The 17,898-nt window shown below is 35.7% G+C and overlaps 1 protein-coding gene across 8 annotated transcripts in view; it reads left to right on the forward strand.

The window, feature by feature from the left end:
• LOC139964608 (uncharacterized) overlaps positions 1-7,168 on the forward strand; it is a 159,327-nt gene extending 152,159 nt beyond the window's left edge. For all 8 annotated transcript variants that reach the window (XM_071966336.1, XM_071966338.1, XM_071966339.1 and 5 more), the window contains 4 exons: positions 1,390-1,661; positions 2,269-2,411; positions 2,924-3,091; positions 4,061-7,168. In XM_071966336.1, the coding sequence (XP_071822437.1) occupies positions 1,390-1,661; positions 2,269-2,411; positions 2,924-3,091; positions 4,061-4,216 (739 nt within the window). In that variant the 3' untranslated portion in view covers positions 4,217-7,168. The remainder of the gene's footprint in view (positions 1-1,389; positions 1,662-2,268; positions 2,412-2,923; positions 3,092-4,060) is intronic.
• Positions 7,169-17,898: the final 10,730 nt, after the last annotated feature.

Raw genomic sequence — 17,898 nt, forward strand, 5'->3', positions numbered from 1 at the left:
TCTATATATTGAGCCTTCTATAGGGTTCATACTAAAATTCTTAAGTATTTCTTGTTGTATGCCTTGATATATATTCATGTCTAGATGTACTTTACTCTCCTCAGTGTTTGCACTATTTATTTTATTTGGATTTAAATGAACTGAATTTCCAATTTGTGATCAAATGTAGCAGGATATGAGTGTTCATGATTTAAATATCATTTACATACAGTTGTTTGTCATAATGTAACAAGTAATTGTAATGTATTGTTCAACACTGTCATGGTGATACATAGGGGAATCATATACACACTCTTCTCCCTTACCCCACCACCACTCCCTCCCCAATTGTCACACATGAGAATGTTTAAGCACAACACCAGTCTGGCATTAAACCTCTCATTGCCTGTGTGTGTGTGTGTAGTTATATGATATATTTACTCTGTATTCTACCAGGGACAAAAAGGGTATGGTGATTGTTTTGAACATTAATGTCTTTCATGTATAGAAGAAGTAAACCTTTGTTACTAGCTCCCTCTTGATGTTGTGATGCATGCTGTGACCCCTGTACATGATCATTTGACCTGTGACCTTTATTAGTCTTCGGTTGACCTCTGACCTCTAGGTCATCCCAACATTGATTAAACATGGCATGGACTTCATGTAACTGTGTGTTTCATATTTATGCAAGATTTGTTTGTTATTAATTTTTGTTCTGTGTTTTGACTTTTAGTTTTCAAGCCCTCCCTCTATATCAACTTGTAAATTAGGGATCGTTTTCTTTTGGGATAAGCTCAGTCATAACAGAATCAATTATGAACATGAAGCTCAGTAATTGGAATACATTTTAATTGGACTTATGTTTATTAATAAACCAATTAAATCTTGTCTCACTGACAATACCTCAGTATCTCTGTATTAATTGAAGTAAATGTTAGATATTGTATCAATACCACCATCCCCAACTGTAAACTTTTAGAAGTACCATGACATTTTGAAACACTCTTACTGCTCTAGATAACAAGAGAGGTGGTGTTTGCACAGGGAGAGGGAGTTCAAGGTATAGGATGTTACCTGCACTGATCCTAATGGGAACTTCACATAATTACAAGTCATATTGGTGCTTGTTTCATACATTCTGCTGCTCAGCAAACGTGTTGCAAGCCCCCCCCCCACCCTCCCTCCCCCTCCTCTGCTCCTTCCACAGACAATGTGTTATATATAGGTCAATCAATGTTTAACAGACAATGTCAGAACTTGAAAAAGGTCACCAGTTTATTCAAGCTGAATCCTTCTTTCTTTGCACTATTCCTGAAGTGGACACAGATTTTGATTTGTGTCATACCTGGTCAGTGTGGTTTTGTGGGTATTTATAACGATATCAATAACAAGTGACGTTTGATTTTACAGGGAAGTGGAACGGTCGATGTCAGACCAGTCTATTAACAGGGGTCAAAGGTCAGACCTGCCCCCTGCAATGCCAATATTACATCACGATTCCGATTTCCCAACTCCATCTGATACTAGCCTGGGCTCCAGGGAACTACTCCAGAATGAGTCCACCTCACAACCATCTGGGTCGTCGCTATCACAAACACCACCCAGCGAGGACTCCACATCAGCAGGAAAAGGAAAGTCTTCTCTAAGTAGTTCCGGGGAATCTTCATCCCCGGGAAAAAATGGTACGACCTTGTTGATTAGATCTCGAAAAAATGTAATCTGAGCAACCTGTTCTTTGCCATATCAGAATTAATATGTTATTTTAACGAACCAGAAGGTTAAGAAAAGATGGAAATTCTTATCCCTTATTAATTGGCTGAAACTGCAGTTCTGCTAGTGAAAGTGTCTTTTATGTAATAAAATGAAATAAAGAAGTACTTTAAGTTTCACACTTTACTTATGATTGATTCACAGCATGTTAAAAAAAAGGGTAAAACTTTAAATTTTAATGAAAAATGAAAAAAAAAATTAGACACAATTGTAAAAGACCTTTCGAAAGTACTTTTTGTACATTTTATTTTATCTTTTTGTTGAAATGTTTTGCCTTGAATTGTCTCAGTTACTTATGAAATAAAGGTTTGTATTATCTTGATTTCAGAAGCACAGCTGTTTCCCTAGAGGACAATTACTGGCAAACCTGCCTTTCCTACTCAGTTTAGAGTGGAAAAAGATATATTCAGAAAGTTTCTTGTTTGTTTAAAATAGTTTTGGTTACTACTATAATTGTTATTCAACTATTTCTTGTTATGTGCAAAACACTGGGTAAAATCTTTGTTTTGTTATTAACAGGTTCATCTGAGGTCAATATGAAGCTTTCAGGAGACCTAGGGGGAAGTTCAGGGGACATGTTCAGCCTGATGCCAGGAAGTGAGATCGGAGGCAAGAAGAAAGGCAAGAAGAAGTATAATATAGCAGCAGCAACACCTAAAGAGGTAACTTGAAATTCAATCTTTTATTCAAATAATCTGTCACAGCTCAAAGTCTAGCTTTTACAGAAGATGGAGAGAAATCTTTGGCTGCAGTATAACAGATCTATTCAACTGCATTTAAGTGATATAACTTTATTGAACCAACTTAATAACACCCCAGTCTTTGGGTATGAACCATGGGACTATCAAGTGGGTGACCAGATAGCTATCTGGTCACCTCTGTATGCAGCATAAACTAAAGGGTATACAAGAAGGGGAATGAATTTCCATGATGAAAGAACACATCTCTTTATTCTTCACAAGTAAGAACATTTCCTATGGAAATATTTTGCACTGTAAGATGTGGATAATAATTGGGTGATGTCATTTTCCAGATAATAAATATGCAGTCATTAATATTCATTCAAGGACAAATGGTCAAATGTACCAATTTTTCAAAATTGTAAGATGTCCATTCATTCCATTTGCCCATTCGTAAAAAGCAAGTAAGATGAAAATTTTCTTTTGTTCTTCAGGAAACCAAAAAGTCTTATTATATTGACGATAGACCAGTTGAGGAATGGAACACGACTCACGTTTCCCAATGGCTGATGGGTAGCAACCTTGAACAGTACATCACCCTATTTACAGCCGAGGGAGTCAATGGCCCGGTGCTTATGCAAATAGAAACAGCGCAGCTAAAGGTAGTACACTGATCTTAATGGAAATATAAATGTTTAGCCATTACTTATAAAATGTAAAACAGTTTTGGTACTTTGGTGTAGCAAATAACACATAAGTGGAGAAAATCTATGTCCCTGCCACTCTTGTATACTCTATATATATAATGTGTAGGGTTTGATACATAAGTAGGCAGAAGATGGTATTGTCATTATAGGGTATTAATTAACAGTCATATTCACCTCTTGAACAACATCTGTGGTATCCGGCTTCTTCAGTTACTTGGGTTTTATACATAAGTAGGCAGAAGATGGTATTGTCATTATAGGATAGTAATTAACAATCATATCCACCTCTTGAACAACATCTGTGGTATCAGGCTTCTTCAGTTACTTGGGTTTTATACATAAGTAGGCAGAAGATGGTATTGTCATCATAGGATAGTAATTAACAATCATATCCACCTCTTGAACAACATCTGTGGTATCTGGCTTCTTCAGTTACTTGGGTTTTATACATAAGTAGGCAGAAGATGGTATTGTCATTATAGGGTATTAATTAACAGTCAAATCCACCTCTTTGAACAACATATGTGGTATCCGGCTTCTTCAGTTACTTGGGTTTTATACATAAGTAGGCAGAAGATGGTATTGTCATTATAGGGTATTAATTAACAGTCAAATCCACCTCTTTGAACAACATATGTGGTATCCGGCTTCTTCAGTTACTTGGGTTTTATACATAAGTAGGCAGAAGATGGTATTGTCATTATAGGGTATTAATTAACAGTCATATCCACCTCTTGAATAACATCTGTGGGATCTGGCTTCTTCAGTTAATCGCCCATAGATTCCCTCGTAACTATCTCTGTCATTAAACGTCATGATCAAGATAAATCAGCTCTCCGATATTTTCCAAAATTACAGTGATATTTGCCCGGATAATTCTAGACCATGTCAGATTTGTTTACTGTTTTCCCTTTCTTGAAACAGCAATTTGGTATTCCTCTCAATGACCAAAAGATCTTCAAGAAGAAACTCAAGGACCTGAAAACCATGGTTGAGAAAGAACGAAAAGCATTAATCAAAGAACAGAAGAATCGAGAGAAACAGCAAAAGAAAGCAGCTAAGAAAATGTTTCAGGCCTAGGAAGGAGCAGATTATGGATTATGAGGGGTACCTTCATCAAGAGAGAGGCAGGGAGATCAAACAGTCTGGCTGACATAGATTAGGGAAGGATGGACAAAGAGGGATGTGTTCTACCTGTGTGATAAAGAAGAAGGCTTTAGGGCCATGGCGAATAAAATTAAATGTCTGAGGAGTTTACTATTACATGAGAGGGATTGAATCATCCCTTCTGATGCAGGGTGCTGTCCCTCCCTCGGGGAAGTACTGCCCCTGGTTGTTACTCACACATGTGTGAAGATTGAATCATTTTACTTTCGGATGCACAGTGCTGTCCACGGTGTCTGTTAGATAATGACTACTCTGGCATTGAGCACCAAGTGGGGGTTTTCTTAATTGGTAACCAGTACTTCCCAGTGCAATAGTAAGATAAGAAAGCAATGAGTCAACATGTCCAAAGACATGCAAATGATTACATCAGTGTGTGCATCTGTCAATCTGTGTGTAGTTCAGGTGGGCATGTTTGAAATCATATGCAAAGCAGACGTTTCAAAATGTCAAATAAATTTAGAGAGTCATGCCTTGGTTGCTTGGCATTAATATGCATTATTTGGTTGAAAATAAATGGTTTGAAGCAGAGGTTAGTCAAATAATGCCCGATTATCCAACAATAAAGTTTCCTTATTTGCTAGGTTTGTAAGAGCAGCTAGTTAGAAGTGATAGTATGTGAATGCTATCACCAATGCATGGTTCTCTATTTCTGAAACATTTTATGAGCTGTGTAAACAATAATCTGATGGAAAGTCTACTTTCACAATGAAATATTGTTTGTTCAATAAGTCAAGATATTCTTGATGAGTTACACAAATTACTTCATTCATGATAATGAATATCAATATCATATTCCATTTAGACCAAACTTAAAATTAAATCAAGTCAACTATTTTTACTAAATAATATGCAAGCTGAAGCACTGCAAATATTTAAATCTAGTTATGCATATTCATGAATAACTTTATGTAGTTCCTCCACCCCCTCTCTCTCTCTTTGTTGTTATTTTTAAGATTTTTCCCTTTGTTTTATCATCTAATTTCAAAGCTATTACTCACAATGAGATCAATTTTTTGTAATTAACTCTTACAAGTGTTTCTAAGTGATAAAGAAGTATTCAAATACATATTCATAAGATACTGATTATGCATAAGTTGCATTCATTTACTTAAAAGGGAACATTTCCTTGTGTCGTTTATTACATGAAACATAGTGCACTTTAAGATGAATTTCTCCTTTTATTAATATGAACCAATCATATATCTAAACACTATTCACTATTCAATATGTTTTGTTGTAAGTTGTAAGTGAAAAAAGATTTATTTAACAGTTTCCTTTTGAATGGTGAAATTTGGTTGGATTGCAAGATACTCGTTATTTTTTTCTTCTAATTTAGGTTAGAACTCAATCAGCAAATGTTTTCACTTTTTTTTCTGGAAATATAGTAATTGCTAGGTACGATGAATTTGCAATTTTTTAAGAAATGCATTTTCTACAGTCATAATTATTTTTTGTTTCTGAAAGTATTTATTTCTATTTTGTTTTTGTTGCAAATTGATTCTCGATTAAATGGGAGGTAAATAAAAAACTACATTTAACTAACATCTGCAGGAAAAACAAAGCCACTAGTAGACTTAAATGTAATCAAACTGGTAAGAACATTTACTATAAATTTCTGTCACATTTTGGAATTGTTTGGGTTTTGTTTCAAATTCTATTTTAAAAGATATATTTTTGAAGTTGCAATTGATAGAACCATCCTTTATTGTTTAATATATATTGCTTTTGTTTCTTTGTTTTGATTAAATAATTAAATGTTTTGTTCTTTTATTTAGATACTGTCTGCTTTCAATTTTCTACCTTTGTTTTCTAATTATTTTTAAGCAACCCTTTGGACCTGGTGATTTTCATATTGTTTATATTTTCATTATAATTTGTTTATTTGGCAGTTGTTGTTAGTGTAGTGAATCCGGGAGGGCTTTGGAGAATTAGTTTCTGTGCAATTCATATGTGCTTCATCTGGGGTGAACATTTAAAGTTGTAAACATGAGTGGATGCATTGTTTCAGTGCTCTGTTCTAAAGTTACATGGTACACATCACATACTTTGGTATATGTTATATATACATTATGGAACATTTGTTCATTTGCTCATTAAAGGTAAAGGTCAAATGTGTGGGAGGCTAGACTAGGGATCAGCTGTGGGATTAGATTAAAAGATGTGTGGGAGGCTAGGAACCAGCTGTGGGATTAGATAAGCAGATGTGTGGGAGGCTAGACTAGGGATCAGCTGTGGGATTAGATTAACAGATGTGTGGGAGGCTAGACTAGGGATCAGCTGTGGGATTAGATTAACAGATGTGTGGGAGGCTAGACTAGGGATCAGCTGTGGGATTAGATTAACAGATGCGTGGGAGGCTAGACTAGGGATCAGCTGTGTGATTAGATTAACAGATGTGTGGGAGGCTAGACTAGGGATCAGCTGTGGGATTAGATTAACAGATGTGTGCAAGACTAGGCTAGGGATCAGATGTGGGATTATTAACAAATGTGTGGGAGGCTAGACTAGGGATCAGCTGTGGGATTAGATTAACAGATGTGTGCAAGACTAGGCTAGGGATCAGATGTGGGATAATATTAACAAATGTGTGGGAGGCTAGACTAGGGATCAGCTGTGGGATTAGATTAACAGATGTGTGCAAGAGTAGGCTAGGGATCAGATGTGGGATTATATTAACAAATGTGTGGGAGGCTAGGGATCAGCTGTGGGATTAGATTAACAGATGTGTGGGGCCCATGCTGACAGACTGCATGGGTTGGCCTTTCCTGGTTAAAATAGCCCATGCTGACAGGCTGCATGGGTTTGGCCTTTCCTGGTTAAAATAGCCCATGCTGACAGGCTGCGTGGGGTTGGCCTCTCCTGGTTCTAACTAAAGCTCTGCTACATTGATCAAAAATCTCTCATGTAACAAATCTTTCCTGTTTGGATGGAGTCTTTCAAGCACCATATGTTTTAATCTTGTCTACTTCTGTATGTGTATATATATATATGTGCGTGTTCCTTTGTTCATCTGTTCTCATGTTTATTGTACTTAGTATGCCTATGCAAGCTGAATTGGATTTTAATGTACAGATTGTCCAATGGCTGTTTTTCCTTCTTTGGCCTATTTCACATACCTTTATAAGTTGTTTAGTTTTGGTGACCTTCTTTTTTTTACAACTGTCAATTATCAATTTGAGAATGTCCTCCTTGTATCACTGTTTTAATTTAAGGATGTTACAGATGTGAACTTACTGTTTGGTTTCAAACACATCTGACCCCGAATGAAAAGGTCACCAATGGTAATTTTTCCTGCTGACCTCAGGGTCACCTCAAATGTCTAATGTTTGCTGATACTGTAGCTTCCCTGCTGAAGTAAACATATATATGGGCATTGAGGAAGGTATAATGTATTCATGCTAAACATTATAATTATATAAGTGATATTTTAAGCACATTCTATTTCCAATTATGCAGAATCTCTAATAGAATACATGAGAGAGTTATTTCCCCCTCCCCCCTCCCCCAACCCCCTAAGGGAGTTTCTGGTTTTGTTCAAATACAGATCTGTAGCCTACCAATGTTTCTCTGATTTTGTCCTTGTAGTAGCTTAAAAAGCTAATGACAGTTTATATTTGCATATTTAAATCAGTGTATACCAACAAAACTTTCCAAGCTATATCATTGGTTGGTTGATGATTTCTGATTTTATTTCACCCTTTCTTCAAATCTGTATACATGGCCCAAGAAAAGGATTGCTAACAAAAAGGGTGGGGGAACGGGAAAAAAAAAGTTTTAATAAAAGATAAAATGTTAAAAAATGGGATAATTTGCTTGTTTCTTTGCGAGAAAATGATCATTAGTCTTGACAATGTTTCAACATTCATATTTCTACAACATATCTGTCTTGACATAACCATTGTATCTATTAAATAGATTTTGTCTGATTCCTCTCTACAAATTCTATGAGTAGAGCTGGTGATTCCCAGGATTCTCCAGGACTGCAGGGTCTTCCACTGCTAGGTCAAATTTATGGAACCTCATTTTACAAAGTGAGGTGATAATTTTAATACTTTAAAATCTGCAGAGTATTTTCATTGATGATTAGGTTTAGTTTTATGGAATCTGATATTTTCAATTATTTTGTAACATTGTTCTACCTCTGTTATTATTAAACTGATGATAAGTGGTTTCTGTTAATACTTGATGTCTTGGGTATTATAACTGGATTCACGATCCTCCATTATGTAAACTTGGTGTACTATTCCAGCAGCATGCCACAGCTGTATGGATGGCAACATATTCCAGACTGTACAAGATCTGCCATCTATCGCCCTCAACCCCTCGCCTCCCCATTCCCCCTCACCCTTCCCAAATCATCTGCACACTTTTTTCTGCCATCTTTTCCATTCTTTCTATTGTCATCAAGTGTTAGCAAAAACCAGATCGGGAAATTTCATGGTATCACATCATATGATGGGGTTAGAGTACCCCATCATATGATGGTATCACTTCATATGATGGGGTAAGAGTACCCCATCATATGATGGTATCACTTCATATGATGGGGTTAGGGTATCACTTCATATGATCTGGTTAGGGTATCACATATGATGGCATCATGTCATATGATGGGGTTAGGGTATCACATTGTATGATGGTATCACATCATGTCATATGGTACCAGTTCCTACAGTTGGAGTCACACATTCTGTTCATGCAAAATCATAAATATTTATGCACATAAATTATGCATATGTGAGAGTAATACAGTAAAATACCCTATCATTAATATGCATACATGTGTAACTGCTTTGATAGCGTATACTGTTGATGCACAGACCATGGTTACATGAAGTGTGCTTGTCCAGTTACCTGCACTAAGGTACTACAAGATGTATTTCCATCGGAGTTCAAAGGCTTCACGATTGCAGTCTGTAAATAATTCCTTGCCACTGTATTCTCATTAAAAATATATAAACGATGAAAAAATTGAGTGGAAAAAGGTGGTTGAATGAATTTCTTTTCTCACTAAATTGCTATTGTTTTTCATATCTATAGGTAATTTCAAATGTGAACGAATTTTACTTAATAAGGTGTGGTGTTGGGTATTAATAAATCTCATACTCAGTAAATTGAGTCAATAAAACACACTCAACTATCCTCATGTGGTGATAAGGAAATCAAAATAAAATCTATCAAAAAAATCAATTCAGACCTCTTTTTTGCTTTTTACTTTCGTAATTTGTATTGTATGCAGATTGTGACATAAGACTTCGAACTTTAAATACTTCCTTTCTTCTCAATGGGTTTGGGTGAGGAGGGGGGAGGTGGATTTAGGTCAACATAATGGTCTATTTTTTTCAACAAAGGGACGGATTATGAGATTATTATTGACTGGCAGTCACGATTTGTGCAAAAATTGAGAAAAAATCAACAACAAAAAATCATAAGGGTATTACAAAATGATCAAACCCTAACCCTTACAAAATGATCAAATTTGGCCGAAAAATGAGACTTCTCAAATTTCATTTGGGACGCACATTTCGGATTCCCGGAGCTTATAAGCTGCTTTTCATGAAGTTTAAAGTGGCATTGTATGGAATTTTAGGCCCTGAAAGTATTCAAATCATATTCCATATTTCGTCATAATAATTGTCTATTTTTGCAACAAAGGGACGGATTATGAGATTATTATCGACTGACAGGTAATCAGAATGGCGCCAACTATCCCACGCATGATTTTGGGAAGAAATAAAAAAGTCAAGATTTGGGCCAAATTTGAGAAAAATCATAAGGGTATAGCCTTACAAAATGATCAAATTTGGCCGAAAAATGACACTTCTCAAATTCCATTTGGGACGCACATTTCGGATTCCCGTAGCTTATAAGCTGCTTTTCATGAAGTTTAAAGTGGCATTGTATGGAATTGTAGGCACTGAAAATATTCAAATCATATTCCATATTTCGTCATAATAATTGTCTATTTTTGCAACAAAGGGACGGATTATGAGATTATTATCGACTGACAGGTAATCAGAATGGCGCCAACTATCCCACGCATGATTTTGGGAAGAAATAAAAAAGTCAAGATTTGGGCCAAATTTGAGAAAAATCATAAGGGTATAGCCTTACAAAATGATCAAATTTGGCCGAAAAATGACACTTCTCAAATTTCATTTGGGACGCACATTTCGGATTCCCGTAGCTTATAAGCTGCTTTTCATGAAGTTTAAAGTGGCATTGTATGGAATTGTAGGCACTGAAAATATTCAAATCATATTCCATCTTTCGTCATCATAATTGTCTATTTTTGCAACAAAGGGACGGATTATGAGATTATTATCGACTGACAGGTAATCAGAATGGCGCCAACTATCCCACGCATGATTTTGGGAAGAAATAAAAAAGTCAAGATTTGGGCCAAAATTTGAGAAAAATCATAAGGGTATAGCCTTACAAAATGATCAAATTTGGCCGAAAAATGACACTTCTCAAATTTCATTTGGGACGCACATTTCGGATTCCCGGAGCTTATAAGCTGCTTTTCATGAAGTTTAAAGTGGCATTGTATGGAATTTTTGACCCTGAAATTATTCAAATCATATTCCATATTTCGTCATAATAATTGTCTATTTTTGCAACAAAGGGACGGATTATGAGATTATTATCGACTGACAGGTAATCAGAATGGCGCCAACTATCCCACGCATGATTTTGGGAAGAAATAAAAAAGTCAAGATTTGGGCCAAAATTTGAGAAAAATCATAAGGGTATAACCTTACAAAATGATCAAATTTGGCCGAAAAATGACACTTCTCAAATTCCATTTGGGACGCACATTTCGGATTCCCGTAGCTTATAAGCTGATTTTCATGAAGTTTAAAGTGGCATTGTATGGAATTGTAGGCACTGAAAGTATTCAAATCATATTCCATATTTCGTCATAATAATTGTCTATTTTTGCAACAAAGGGACGGATTATGAGATTATTATCGACTGACAGGTAATCAGAATGGCGCCAACTATCCCACGCATGATTTTGGGAAGAAATAAAAAAGTCAAGATTTGGGCCAAAATTTGAGAAAAATCATAAGGGTATAGCCTTACAAAATGATCAAATTTGGCCGAAAAATGACACTTCTCAAATTCCATTTGGGACGCACATTTCGGATTCCCGTAGCTTATAAGCTGATTTTCATGAAGTTTAAAGTGGCATTGTATGGAATTGTAGGCACTGAAAGTATTCAAATCATATTCCATATTTCGTCATAATAATTGTCTATTTTTGCAACAAAGGGACGGATTATGAGATTATTATCGACTGACAGGTAATCAGAATGGCGCCAACTATCCCACGCATGATTTTGGGAAGAAATAAAAAAGTCAAGATTTGGGCCAAATTTGAGAAAAATCATAATGGTATAGCCTTACAAAATGATCAAATTTGGCCGAAAAATGACACTTCTCAAATTCCATTTGGGACGCACATTTCGGATTCCCGTAGCTTATAAGCTGCTTTTCATGAAGTTTAAAGTGGCATTGTATGGAATTGTAGGCACTGAAAATATTCAATCATATTCCATATTTCGTCATAATAATTGTCTATTTTTGCAACAAAGGGACGGATTATGAGATTATTATCGACTGACAGGTAATCAGAATGGCGCCAACTATCCCACGCATGATTTTGGGAAGAAATAAAAAAGTCAAGATTTGGGCCAAAATTTGAGAAAAATCATAAGGGTATAGCCTTACAAAATGATCAAATTTGGCCGAAAAATGACACTTCTCAAATTCCATTTGGGACGCACATTTCGGATTCCCGGAGCTTATAAGCTGCTTTTCATGAAGTTTAAAGTGGCATTGTATGGAATTTTTGACCCTGAAATTATTCAAATCATATTCCATATTTCGTCATAATAATTGTCTATTTTTGAAACAAAGGGACGGATTATGAGATTATTATCGACTGACAGGTAATCAGAATGGCGCCAACTATCCCACGCATGATTTTGGGAAGAAATAAAAAAGTCAAGATTTGGGCCAAAATTTGAGAAAAATCATAAGGGTATAGCCTTACAAAATGATCAAATTTGGCCGAAAAATGACACTTCTCAAATTCCATTTGGGACGCACATTTCGGATTCCCGGAGCTTATAAGCTGCTTTTCATGAAGTTTAAAGTGGCATTGTATGGAATTTTAGGCCCTGGAAGTATTCAAATCATATTCCATATTTCGTCATAATAATTGTCTATTTTTGCAACAAAGGGACGGATTATGAGATTATTATCGACTGACAGGTAATCAGAATGGCGCCAACTATCCCACGCATGATTTTGGGAAGAAATAAAAAAGTCAAGATTTGGGCCAAATTTGAGAAAAATCATAAGGGTATAGCCTTACAAAATGATCAAAATTCGCCGAAAAATGACACTTCTCAAATTTCATTTTGGACGCACATTTCGGATTCCCGGAGCTTATAAGCTGCTTTACATGAAGTTTAAAGTGGCATTGTATGGAATTGTAGGCACTGAAAATATTCAAATCATATTCCATATTTCGTCATCATAATTGTCTATTTTTGGAACAAAGGGACGGATTATGAGATTATTATCGACTGACAGGTAATCAGAATGGCGCCAACTATCCCACGCATGATTTTGGGATGAAATAAAAAAGTCAAGATTTGGGCCAAATTTGAGAAAAATCATAAGGGTATAGCCTTACAAAATGATCAAATTTGGCCGAAAAATGACACTTCTCAAATTCCATTTGGGACGCACATTTCGGATTCCCGTAGCTTATAAGCTGCTTTTCATGAAGTTTAAAGTGGCATTGTATGGAATTGTAGGCACTGAAAATATTCAAATCATATTCCATATTTCGTCATAATAATTGTCTATTTTTGCAACAAAGGGACGGATTATGAGATTATTATCGACTGACAGGTAATCAGAATGGCGCCAACTATCCCACGCATGATTTTGGGAAGAAATAAAAAAGTCAAGATTTGGGCCAAATTTGAGAAAAATCATAAGGGTATAGCCTTACAAAATGATCAAATTTGGCCGAAAAATGACACTTCTCAAATTCCATTTGGGACGCACATTTCGGATTCCCGTAGCTTATAAGCTGCTTTTCATGAAGTTTAAAGTGGCATTGTATGGAATTGTAGGCACTGAAAATATTCAATCATATTCCATATTTCGTCATCATAATTGTCTATTTTTGCAACAAAGGGACGGATTATGAGATTATTATCGACTGACAGGTAATCAGAATGGCGCCAACTATCCCACGCATGATTTTGGGAAGAAATAAAAAAGTCAAGATTTGGGCCAAAATTTGAGAAAAATCATAAGGGTATAGCCTTACAAAATGATCAAATTTGGCCGAAAAATGACACTTCTCAAATTCCATTTGGGACGCACATTTCGGATTCCCGGAGCTTATAAGCTGCTTTTCATGAAGTTTAAAGTGGCATTGTATGGAATTTTTGACCCTGAAATTATTCAAATCATATTCCATATTTCGTCATAATAATTGTCTATTTTTGCAACAAAGGGACGGATTATGAGATTATTATCGACTGACAGGTAATCAGAATGGCGCCAACTATCCCACGCATGATTTTGGGAAGAAATAAAAAAGTCAAGATTTGGGCCAAAATTTGAGAAAAATCATAAGGGTATAGCCTTACAAAATGATCAAATTTGGCCGAAAAATGACACTTCTCAAATTCCATTTGGGACGCACATTTCGGATTCCCGTAGCTTATAAGCTGATTTTCATGAAGTTTAAAGTGGCATTGTATGGAATTGTAGGCACTGAAAGTATTCAAATCATATTCCATATTTCGTCATAATAATTGTCTATTTTTGCAACAAAGGGACGGATTATGAGATTATTATCGACTGACAGGTAATCAGAATGGCGCCAACTATCCCACGCATGATTTTGGGAAGAAATAAAAAAGTCAAGATTTGGGCCAAATTTGAGAAAAATCATAAGGGTATAGCCTTACAAAATGATCAAAATTCGCCGAAAAATGACACTTCTCAAATTTCATTTTGGACGCACATTTCGGATTCCCGGAGCTTATAAGCTGCTTTACATGAAGTTTAAAGTGGCATTGTATGGAATTGTAGGCACTGAAAATATTCAAATCATATTCCATATTTCGTCATCATAATTGTCTATTTTTGGAACAAAGGGACGGATTATGAGATTATTATCGACTGACAGGTAATCAGAATGGCGCCAACTATCCCACGCATGATTTTGGGATGAAATAAAAAAGTCAAGATTTGGGCCAAATTTGAGAAAAATCATAAGGGTATAGCCTTACAAAATGATCAAATTTGGCCGAAAAATGACACTTCTCAAATTCCATTTGGGACGCACATTTCGGATTCCCGTAGCTTATAAGCTGCTTTTCATGAAGTTTAAAGTGGCATTGTATGGAATTGTAGGCACTGAAAATATTCAAATCATATTCCATATTTCGTCATAATAATTGTCTATTTTTGCAACAAAGGGACGGATTATGAGATTATTATCGACTGACAGGTAATCAGAATGGCGCCAACTATCCCACGCATGATTTTGGGAAGAAATAAAAAAGTCAAGATTTGGGCCAAATTTGAGAAAAATCATAAGGGTATAGCCTTACAAAATGATCAAATTTGGCCGAAAAATGACACTTCTCAAATTTCATTTGGGACGCACATTTCGGATTCCCGTAGCTTATAAGCTGCTTTTCATGAAGTTTAAAGTGGCATTGTATGGAATTGTAGGCACTGAAAATATTCAAATCATATTCCATCTTTCGTCATCATAATTGTCTATTTTTGCAACAAAGGGACGGATTATGAGATTATTATCGACTGACAGGTAATCAGAATGGCGCCAACTATCCCACGCATGATTTTGGGAAGAAATAAAAAAGTCAAGATTTGGGCCAAAATTTGAGAAAAATCATAAGGGTATAGCCTTACAAAATGATCAAATTTGGCCGAAAAATGACACTTCTCAAATTCCATTTGGGACGCACATTTCGGATTCCCGTAGCTTATAAGCTGCTTTTCATGAAGTTGAAAGTGGCATTGTATGGAATTTTTGGCCCTGAAATTATTCAAATCATATTCCACATTTCGTCATAATAATTGTCTATTTTTGGAACAAAGGGACGGATTATGAGATTATTATCGACTGACAGGTAATCAGAATGGCGCCAACTATCCCACGCATGATTTTGGGATGAAATAAAAAAGTCAAGATTTGGGCCAAATTTGAGAAAAATCATAAGGGTATAGCCTTACAAAATGATCAAATTTGGCCGAAAAATGACACTTCTCAAATTCCATTTGGGACGCACATTTCGGATTCCCGTAGCTTATAAGCTGCTTTTCATGAAGTTTAAAGTGGCATTGTATGGAATTGTAGGCACTGAAAATATTCAAATCATATTCCATATTTCGTCATAATAATTGTCTATTTTTGCAACAAAGGGACGGATTATGAGATTATTATCGACTGACAGGTAATCAGAATGGCGCCAACTATCCCACGCATGATTTTGGGAAGAAATAAAAAAGTCAAGATTTGGGCCAAATTTGAGAAAAATCATAAGGGTATAGCCTTACAAAATGATCAAATTTGGCCGAAAAATGACACTTCTCAAATTTCATTTGGGACGCACATTTCGGATTCCCGTAGCTTATAAGCTGCTTTTCATGAAGTTTAAAGTGGCATTGTATGGAATTGTAGGCACTGAAAATATTCAAATCATATTCCATCTTTCGTCATCATAATTGTCTATTTTTGCAACAAAGGGACGGATTATGAGATTATTATCGACTGACAGGTAATCAGAATGGCGCCAACTATCCCACGCATGATTTTGGGAAGAAATAAAAAAGTCAAGATTTGGGCCAAAATTTGAGAAAAATCATAAGGGTATAGCCTTACAAAATGATCAAATTTGGCCGAAAAATGACACTTCTCAAATTCCATTTGGGACGCACATTTCGGATTCCCGTAGCTTATAAGCTGCTTTTCATGAAGTTGAAAGTGGCATTGTATGGAATTTTTGGCCCTGAAATTATTCAAATCATATTCCACATTTCGTCATAATAATTGTCTATTTTTGGAACAAAGGGACGGATTATGAGATTATTATCGACTGACAGGTAATCAGAATGGCGCCAACTATCCCACGCATTATTTTGGGAAGAAATAAAAAAGTCAAGATTTGGGCCAAATTTGAGAAAAATCATAAGGGTATAGCCTTACAAAATGATCAAATTTGACACTTCTCAAATTCCATTTGGGACGCACATTTCGGATTCCCGCAGCTTATAAGCTGCTTTTCATGAAGTTGAAAGTGGCATTGTATGGAATTTTTGGCCCTGAAATTATTCAAATCATATTCCATATTTCGTCATAATAATTGTCTATTTTTGCAACAAAGGGACGGATTATGAGATTATTATCGACTGACAGGTAATCAGAATGGCGCCAACTATCCCACGCATGATTTTGGGAAGAAATAAAAAAGTCAAGATTTGGGCCAAATTTGAGAAAAATCATAAGGGTATAGCCTTACAAAATGATCAAAATTGGCCGAAAAATGACACTTCTCAAATTTCATTTTGGACGCACATTTCGGATTCCCGGAGCTTATAAGCTGCTTTTCATGAAGTTTAAAGTGGCATTGTATGGAATTGTAGGCACTGAAAATATTCAAATCATATTCCACATTTCGTCATAATAATTGTCTATTTTTGGAACAAAGGGACGGATTATGAGATTATTATCGACTGACAGGTAATCAGAATGGCGCCAACTATCCCACGCATGATTTTGGGAAGAAATAAAAAAGTCAAGATTTGGGCCAAATTTGAGAAAAATCATAAGGGTATAGCCTTACAAAATGATCAAATTTCACACTTCTCAAATTCCATTTGGGACGCACATTTCGGATTCCCGGAGCTTATAAGCTGCTTTTCATGAAGTTTAAAGTGGCATTGTATGGAATTTTAGGCCCTGGAATTATTCAAATCATATTCCATATTTCGTCATCATAATTGTCTATTTTTGGAACAAAGGGACGGATTATGAGATTATTATCGACTGACAGGTAATCAGAATGGCGCCAACTATCCCACGCATGATTTTGGGAAGAAATAAAAAAGTCAAGATTTGGGCCAAATTTGAGAAAAATCATAAGGGTATAGCCTTACAAAATGATCAAATTTGGCCGAAAAATGACACTTCTCAAATTCCATTTGGGACGCACATTTCGGATTCCCGTAGCTTATAAGCTGCTTTTCATGAAGTTTAAAGTGGCATTGTATGGAATTGTAGGCACTGAAAATATTCAATCATATTCCATATTTCGTCATAATAATTGTCTATTTTTGCAACAAAGGGACGGATTATGAGATTATTATCGACTGACAGGTAATCAGAATGGCGCCAACTATCCCACGCATGATTTTGGGAAGAAATAAAAAAGTCAAGATTTGGGCCAAAATTTGAGAAAAATCATAAGGGTATAGCCTTACAAAATGATCAAATTTGGCCGAAAAATGACACTTCTCAAATTCCA

The sequence above is a fragment of the Apostichopus japonicus genome, chromosome 23 (genome assembly GCF_037975245.1).
Source record: "Apostichopus japonicus isolate 1M-3 chromosome 23, ASM3797524v1, whole genome shotgun sequence".
Lineage (NCBI taxonomy): Eukaryota > Metazoa > Echinodermata > Holothuroidea > Aspidochirotida > Stichopodidae > Apostichopus > Apostichopus japonicus.